The following is a 9,793-nucleotide window of genomic DNA, read 5'->3' on the forward strand; positions in this document are numbered from 1 at the left end:
TTTTCTGGTTAAAACTTTTACCGGTTTTAAATTGTGCAGTTTTCTGGTTAAAACTTTTACCGGTTTTATCAGTAAAAAAAATGAAGACAGATGATACAAAAACAGAACAGGAAACAAAATAAAGTTATTAAGCAAGAGTCAGTACCTGCGGATGAATTTGTTTTGGAAGAGGCTAAAATTTAATAAAAGAGGAAAATTGTTCAAAAAAATAGGAAATCATGGGGATAATGCCTTCCCCGCTCCCCCTCTCTCTCCTTGTCGTATGTGTTTAGCAGCATGGATTTAACCTTATGCCGTTTATAACAAAAATTATCATCATTTTAGTCTTGGACATCTGCTAAGGCTCAAAACTTCTTACTTCTCAGTTCATCTAAAGACTTGTTGGACTAATTTGATTTATCAAGAGGCTTCTCTAGAAAAAAGGAAATTATTCTTTAGGTCTCTCTCTTTCTCTCCCTGCTTCTACTTCTAACGTCTTTAGATTTCTGACTATTTAAAATCCTGGAGGTAGATAACCTCAGTTGTTATGTGGATACAGAGTTCGTTATGAAAAAAAACTTACTTGGAACAAGGCATACTACGGCTCGGAATGTTTTCTTAGAAAATAAAGACTATTTTCGAAGATCTCCATCATTCTTGAAGGAACCTTTGATGTGCTATAAATTCTCATGCACTTTCTCTTTCTACTAAACTTTTCTTCTTTTGAGTTTAGACGATAATAAGTTCAACTAAACATTTCGATTTTAGACAAGAAAAGTGTGAGCTTATGGTGCATTCCAAATCCTCCAATCAGTGACAAGGCAGAAGATAAACCCAAGCCTACAAAATTTTTGTTCAGCTTCAAGGATCAAGACATTGCAACAAAATTTTTACAAAACATAGAAAAAAGTTAGCGTTTTTTTAAGGTAAATGTGTGTTTCTTGCCCTTCCAATTATGTATTTTGTATGAATAGAATTCAAATAAATTGAGCAGTTGACAAGATAGATGTCAAACGCGTAATTTGGTGATATTCTGTTGAAAAAAGGCCTAAAGGCCATTGCAGTTAGATAAATTAAACCTTTATTGATACAAATACTTATAATAAAATTTCCGCTCTAGCTAATAAATAAAGCAATCACAACAATAGGTAAATAAACACATAATAATCTTTTTTACTCTATATATACCAGATCAAGGGTTTGAATTTGTGCTGGTGTGTACACTTTATCGTTTGTACGGAAAGTAAGCTAAACTAATAAAGCCCGAGACGTAAAAATTAATAATAGTTTTAGAACAATCAGAAAGGACATAACCGGAAAATACAAAAAAAAAGAAGAAAAACTGAAAATACGACGTCATGACAACAAGCGTTCTAAGGTGAAAGCCCTAGTAAATTACTCTTGTGGTATTTTAAACTTGAAACCACAGTATTTCACTTGAATAATATATCCAATAATACATCAAAAAATCGCACCTCGTCTTCAACATTTATTTAGAGCAAAAAGTGGATGTTTTTTGTTTTTTTTTTCAGGGAGCCATCATTAAAAACGGAAAACGAAATCACTTTATAATGACAAAAAAACTGGTTGATAATTAAAAAAAAAACAAAAAAAAACTGAAAGTTGACCGACAATTACTTTTCTGTCCAAAATTATCAAATACTATTCATACTGTAAATTTTGGCACGTAAAATATTGCCAAAAATGTTGAAATTGTTGTTTTTATAATAAAATACTAAATCTCAAATGGAGGTAAGCCTATACTATTTTGTTGCTTTAAATTCTGTAGTCGCTGATAGTGCTCAAAGAAGATAGGAAATTGAAGAGAAATATAGGCTGTTTGGCGCTTTAGCTTAGAAATATTTAGAGCTTGAACTACGAGGGCCTCAAACAGTCCACCCAGAGAGTCTAGTCGCCATTAGTGCCACGGAGAGAATAGTACTACTCAATTGAATCAAAATCTTATAACACTAGCACAATAATCAGCTTAGCATGCAAACTAAAATTAGAAAAAGACGTACATCTTAAGGTTTTGCAGTAAAATAACTAGATGACATCTGTTATTCGTATCTTTCTTTTTTTATTTTTGGAAACCAAGTTGAATTTTCATTTCTGTAATTTTTCCAGTCGGAGAATGTAGTTATATATTCTAGGGCGATGTGCCCCCTCCCCAAGATCGTAGAAACTTTAAAGGTCAATTAAAGTATGTGAAAGTTGCACAGTTTTATATGGGTTGGAGAAGTGTATAAAATATCGTTAGAAGAGGCTCCTGGACAAATCTCATTTTACTGTCACCTTTAAAATACCCTAAAGAGATGTTTGTCTTTTTTTAACATTCAATACATTGCTTAGCCTTAAGACCAGATATTTTTCAGGAATTAGAGATTTCTCTGGAAAGATCCAGGGATTTCTTTCCAGATATCGAACAAAGCCTTTACTGAACTCACAAAGATACAACATCCATTGTCGTGCAATATGAAACGAACTGGTAATCGAATGTTGCCAATTTTCCTACGAATATACTTGTTGCACATTCATATCTATGTAAAGCGAAAGCCCTGAAACAGCAGCGGAAAATATTGTCGTTTTCCTTGATTTAAGGAATTATATTCATAAAAATTTTAAATTAACGCCATCTACTTCCATCAATAAATGTATAAAATGTTCTTTTATTGTGTCATATATAATAGGTATTCACGGGCTTTTGATTAAAACGTCTTCTTTTTCAACATACTAGTATCGATGGATCTATAACAGAGCAACTTGAACAGCACTGGGGACATATTGAACTAACAACTACCTTATTTAAGTAGTAGAATCATTTCACGAAACATAAGGGGGGAGCGTAGATCATATCTCAAAAATGTATGGGGTGGGTATTTTTTTTGGATGAGATACTAAAAAGACATTTTAAGACCGCACTTGAATAATTAAAAAGCAATTTGCACATTATTTTTTTTCTTTTTGCTAAATGGTTTTCTCATAGTTTTGATTAAAAAGGGGTTGGGGAGGAGGCCTAGTTGCCCTCCAATTTTCGGCTACTGAAAAACGCAACTAGAACTTTTTATTTTTTTTTACGAACGGTTTTATTAGTATTAAGTATACGTAACTTACGTAACGAACTTCTATATTTGTATATTTTTATTACGTATATGAGGGGGGTTCGCCCCCTCGTCAATTCCTCGCTCTTTATACTAAAGCTCGAATTTTGTCCCAATTCTTTAAGAATGACCCCCTGAATCACAAAGGCCGTAGAAAAAATAGTGTAAATTACTAAAACTACTTTAGCGTAAAGAGCGAGGCATTAAGGAGGAGACGAATGCCCTTATATACGTAATAATTTCTTTTCGTTTTAAGGTTTAATGCTGCTCCATACTTCCAGTTGAAATTTTTTTTATTTATTTTCTTCTCATTGTTTTTTTTTTAATAATACTAGAAAATCTTGCGCCCCCTTCATGGAAATTCTTTTCCCTTATGATAAATTCATCCATAGAAAGATCCTCCCACTTAACCCCCTCCCCCCAACACGAAAGTCCCCTTGAAAACGTCATACACTTCCCAATAACCAATATTGTATGTAAACAATGGTCAAAGTTTGTAACTTGCAGCCACTCCCTCGAGGACTGTTGGGGATTAAGTCGTCCCCAAAGACATAGTTAGTAAGTTTTTCGACTATGCTGAACAAAATGGCTATCTCAAAATTTCGATCCAATGGCTTTGGGAAGATAATGAGCGTGGGAGGGGTCCTAGTTGCCCTCCAATTTTTCGGTCACTTAAAAAGGGCAATAGAACTTTTAATTTCCGTTAGAATAAGCCCTCTTGCGGCATTTTAGGACCACTGGGTTGATACGATCACCCTTGGAAAAAAAACAACAAACAAATAAACACGCATCCGTGATCTGTCTTCTGGCAAAAAAAATGCAAAATTCCACATTTTTGAACATAGGAGCTTAAAACTTCTACAGTAGGGTTCTGATAAGCTGAATCTGATGGTTTGAATTCCGTTAAAATTCTATGACTTTTTGGTATGTTTCCCCCTATTTTCTAGAATAAGGTAAATTTTCTCAGGCTCTTAACTTTTGATGGGTAAGATTAAACTTGATGAAACTTATCTAAAACCAGAATAAGAATACAATTGTTTTGATGTAACTATTGGTACCAAAATTCTGTTTTTGGAGTTTCAGTTACTATTGAGCCGGGTCGCTCTTAATTACGGTTTGTTTCCACGAACTGTTTGAAAATTTTACTTAATGAAATAGCAAAAAAAAACAGGATTATATGGCGCTGATCAAATTAGATCGGGAAGCGAAGGAGTTTCTCTGGTAATGAGCAAAAAAGAAACAATGTAAACATTTTGTTAAGGAAAAAAATTGAATGTAGTCCTTGCCCTTTAAATCTAGTTAACGAAACAATCTTTTAAAGCTATGTTTTGTTCATGTGTTCTTTAGTTTGACACACGGAAAAAAGGCTTTAAGTTAACACTTGTACGTCACTGTACAAGCAGTGACGTAGTCGTAAAGGGGGGGGGGGTTAACTGGGGTAGCTACCCCTGGCATCGTCGATGGGGTCGCCCACTTTGATGAAATTTGTCAGACTCTAATTAATTTATCCCCGGTCACCACCAACCCTAGCCATGCCTTCGAACTATGGTACAGCAAAATTAAAGAAATATGGGGAGATCTTTCTTCATCTTATATTATACAAAAAAATAGACCTACGTTGCCCGAGCAAAGTGAAGTGTTGCGGCAACCTTTGTCCGGCTTCGCCGACTAAAGTGTTGCGAGAGCAACACTTTGGCTTTGTTTCTTCGCTGTCGATCAGTAATCACATGACCAAAGGCTATTCCTCAGCGTTGAAAAAACAACAACAAAATAGTATAGAAAGAAGGGACTAAATTGACTTTGTAGCCAGTTATACTTTATCCTTTTCAACCGTAGACATCGTGACGGATGAAAACTCGGAACAATATCTTATATAATCTAGTTGGTATTATAAAGCTATCCCTAACTTTTCAGGATCGAAATACCATAGATGACATTCCATTAATTATTACGAAACTATCTCATTGTTTTACATTCTCGCTTGTGCTTGTTTCTTCACTATCGGTTAAATGATGAAGTTGTCAGCCTATCGAAGTTTCTAAAACGGTATGTTCAAACAAGAACGCAATCAGTTATCACATTACCAAAGACTATTTCTCAGCGTTGAAAAAACAACAACTACAAAATAATATCGAAAGAAGGGACTAAATTGACTTTGCAGCCAGTTGAACTTTATCCTTTTCAATCGTAGACATCGAGACGGATGAAAACTTGGAACAATATCTTATATAATCTAGTTGGTATTATAAAGTTATCCGTAACTTTTCAGGATTAAAATACCATAGGTGAAACTAATTATTACGAAACTACCTCATTGTTTTACGTTATCTTTTGTATCCGTTGCGTAAACACTTAATTCTGTCAGATTTAAAGAGATCGAATACAATGTGCACCAATTTGCTAGCTCAAAGTGAACGGATTCGTACTTACAAGTCCCTCTCCCATGATAGACATCAAGTTCACAGGAAACAAATAAATGGGTACACCAACTAGCAAAAGTTGCAAACCCTCATCGCTGAAGATGATTGTAGCCCAACAGCTGATTATTACTTACAAGTCCCCTACATGTCTTACCACTGAAACCAAATTGGTTTAACCATCAAATACACCGGAAACAAATAATAGGTACACCAACTAGCAAAAGTGGCAAATCCCTCATTGCCGAAGATGATTATGAGTTAACAGCTGTTTCTCGCCCAAAGTGAACCGATTCTTACTTATAAATCCCCTTCGTGTCTTGCCAAATTGGAACCAAATTGCAGTGGAAGCAAATAATAGATACACCAACTAGCAAAAGTTGCTAACCCCTCATTGCCGAAGGTGATTATTGCCTAACAGCCGACTGTTGCTTACAAGTCCTCTATATGTCTCACAATTTTATCGGCCTAGATTTCGTTTCAGTGTGTACCTTACTACTGAAGTTGTCAGCCCCTTGAAACTTTCAAACTGGTATACCTCATGAAGAAATTTTTGTACCAAAAAATGGATGTCATATACTTTGATCAGCTTATCAAGAGCTATCGATTGCCGTCGAAAAAAGTTCTATCTGTCTTAGTTCAAAAGATGATTATTTTTTTTTGCCGTAGGTCAACTTTCTAACGTCACCACTTAGAAAGGAGCAAAGGATAAGCTCCAAATTTCTTTAGCAATGAGAGAACTTTTAAAGTTTATTAGGCACATCTGATACCATTTCCCTACCGCAATCCCAAGTCCGAAAAACCGAATGATAAACTCAGCTGAAATCACGAACAGAAATGGGTAGAAACAATAGATGGTAGCACTTTCGGACCCGTGGAAAAATGCCACATTTTTGCTTCAGTAAATTTTTCTATTTATCACTCAAAGAAGATAAATTGGCTGTGGGGCCGGGTAACTGTCGCATATATTTAACACTTATAGATTTTAGTTTATCTTCAATTTGAAAGTGGTGCCTGTCTGGTTGCCTGCTCGAACGGAGCTTTCCACTCGAAAGCAGAAACATGGTTCGATGAAACGAAAGCTTGGCTGCACAACTGCAGATACTCCTCTCGTGACATAGGATATATAACTTCACTTCACACACCATAGGCTCTGGCTCGTGGAGAAGCAAAAACCATCCTTTTTGGCCCCAGGCAAGAGTTCTGCAGAGCTTCCCAAAATGTAATGTCATATTCATCAATCCGGCCTGAGGTCCACACTTTCCGTAAAAACCGCACAGGTTAGACCCTTGCCAGTTTCCAGGAATAAGCTGAGATCGGCGTCATAGAAAAAAAAAACGGGACAAAACCAAAGTGTTGCTCTCGCAACACAAATAAACGGGAAATCAAACACCGGATTACCCAAAATATTCAATTAAAACCTTTTCAGATAAAATTGCCAGATCTTTAGAACAAGCTTCGTTAAATTGTATTGCAAATTTGACAAATTCCCTAACAGCTGGAAACATGGTTTTATTACAACTCCATCAAAGAAATGAAAAATTTTAGACTTGCAAAAACACGACCTAGTACACTCATGCCAGTTCTCCGAAAAATTCACAAAAGTTTTCAATCTAAACTTCTTAAAAGTTAAAATCATTCATAGCATCGACTCCAAACAATTTGGTAATATAACTATCTTGTACATTTGAGCCATTCCTTCAATCTGTTGGGGGGATAAAGGAGGGAGTCTTAAAGAGTAAGGAATCCAAAAGAGTGTTTTTGGTAGATCCACCAAGTTCTTTCGAAAGGTAAGGATATCTTACAAGACAATTATATACAGAGATAATTTCTCTTGGCGCACTCGAGTTTTTCGAAGGTATAAATAAAGATTGACTCGTTGACAGGCTTCGTAATAAGCAAACCATGCGCATACAACTTGAGATCGTTAATCATGGTCTAGAGAAGAAATGAATAGATTCCAGGGAATTCAAACTAAGGATGTTTGATTTAAAGGTTCCATTGACGTTTTTTTTTCCAGTGTCTTTCCACATTATTGAAAAGGATTTTGAAAGTTTTTGCTGCAACTGAAAAACTGTTTGGTTAATTCCATCTAAAAGTCATAGCTATACTCTGGAGAAAAGTTGCCGAAATTAAAGTCGAGATACTGAAAATTCTATATGGATTGCTGCTTAACACATCCTTCGAATAATCTAGATACTCGGTGGAACGGTAATTATCCAATCACTATGAGTCTTCTACCCAGATGATCACTGGAAACACCCTAAGCATGTAAAAGGTAGAAAATAACATTTTCTATTGTAAAAAAAAAAAAGTTTTTGGCCTTTCGACCCAAGTGTCCCATGCAGGGAAAAACTCATCCCTCTTCCTCCTCACAGTAGATCCCCTCACAGGATAACAAAAATCCTATAGAAGTTACGATTACATAAAGAATAAACAAGTAAAGATGAATTCTATAATTGTTTAGTTCATTCAGGTTTTTTGCAATGTGTTAGTATTTGTGATTTGGTAAAATTTATAATATTTAGTTTACCTATTGTTGCTAAAGGGAGGGATATATTAATAGGATAAGCTTGTTTTGGTTTTACTTGGTTGTTTTACATTTGCTGTTTTTTTTTTTTTTTTTTTTTTTTTTTTTCATGGGCATGTATTTTGGGGGTGATACCTGACGCGGGGATGCCATGGATATTCTGTGGTAGCCACAACACTGTGCTGGGTAGAGAATTTAGAGTGGCGAAACCCTATATAGGCCAGTGTATTCTCCTGATGAGCCCTTATGTTGGGTGTTGCCTCTGAATTATTTGTCTATATTATTTTTTCTATTGTTCGGTAAATGACGACTTATACTTATTGACGACATGACTGCCTGTCCATGGATTATTCTTTATGGTTGATTGTGTGTGGCTATGCTGTTTGACCTATGTGATTGTATGGATGAGTAGGGTTAAGGCCTCATTCAAGTGCTGGTCTATATTAATCACTAATTTAGGAAAACAGTCTTCCTTTTCTCCTTCTGTCTTTTTTTTTTTTTTTTTTTTTTTTTTTTTTTTTTTTTTTTTTTTTTTTTTTTTTTTTGTGTGTTTGTGCTGTAGCATTGGTGATTTCTCTTTTCATGATATATATATATATATATATATATATATATATATATATATATATATATATATATAAGCCTGCTGTGTACCAAGTGCCAGGGACTAAATGAAGCTTGGTCTCCCGGAACTAAATACATAAGTAAACAATTGTAACCCGTTTCAAGATATAAGAATAATATTGGAATTTTCGTAGAGCAAACGGGCTATTAACATTTTTTGGTGTCCTTCCTTCTGGGATGTCAACAATCATGCACACACAGAAAGCGCTTTCAGAGGTTTTTTAAACATTTTGCATGAATTGTCTATCCTGATATTCAGTCCAATACCAAGTGAGACACCGAAGACATGAATAATAGTACACAAGCTAATAGTTCAATTAAAACTATTTAATCCCTAATTATTCCTGAGTCACAAACGATGCAACAACTTTTATACATACGTTGTTAGTGGGAGGAGAGGGTCGGCATCTTCAGCTATAAGGCTTAGGAGGCATCGTATGATACTGATTTCCAAAAAAATTAGTGTCTTCACTTTTCTACCAAGTATATATTTTAAGCTTCTCATTTGATTGAGATGTTTAAATGACCTGATGCCCTCCCACCCCGCAATGGCAAGGAGCATGATTTTCCTACTAGCATATTTTTCAGTATTCAGCCCGCCTTTTTCAATTGGTAATCGTTAATTTTGTTGCTTACTTGGTTAGATTGAAATATCAAACCTACTTCTATGAAGACAAGGCACGTGGAGGAGGTGGCAAATGCCTTCAGCCTACTAGATTTTGAAAAAAAAAAACTTTTTCATTCAAAAATAGAAAGAAAAATGTCTTCACTCCCTAGAACATGAAAAACTTCCGAGGGCTTTCTTGTATCTTCATAAGAAAATTGAAAAAAACCTACCTCCCCCCATTTTTTGGACAGAATACCGGCGAGATTTTTGTGATTACATTAACAAGACAAGATAAAATGATGAATTTTCTCAAATTCAGCATTTTGCATACCTCTGCAGCTACAGTCTGCACGAACACAATCAAAGGATTACCAATTTTATTTCAATTATGAATTCTAGCCAAATCAGTGACATCATTCACAACGATGTTTATGAGCTCGTGTGTTAAAATGGACCTGAGTGCGTTCGAATTTGAAATATTGTTCAAGCGGCAAGGATTGTATTTTCGGATTACTGTTCGACTTCAGAGCAGTTC

At 35.2% G+C, this 9,793-nt stretch overlaps 1 protein-coding gene across 1 annotated transcript in view; it reads left to right on the plus strand.

Annotated features, from left to right (window-relative positions):
* Nucleotides 1-1,000, plus strand: part of LOC136025123 (nuclear pore complex protein Nup50-like) — a 55,806-nt gene extending 54,806 nt beyond the window's left edge. The window contains exon 6 of the mRNA XM_065700863.1: nt 748-1,000. Coding sequence (XP_065556935.1) covers nt 748-893 — 146 coding nt within the window. The 3' untranslated portion in view covers nt 894-1,000. The remainder of the gene's footprint in view (nt 1-747) is intronic.
* Nucleotides 1,001-9,793: the final 8,793 nt, after the last annotated feature.

Source organism: Artemia franciscana, chromosome 3 (assembly GCF_032884065.1).
Source record: "Artemia franciscana chromosome 3, ASM3288406v1, whole genome shotgun sequence".
Lineage (NCBI taxonomy): Eukaryota > Metazoa > Arthropoda > Branchiopoda > Anostraca > Artemiidae > Artemia > Artemia franciscana.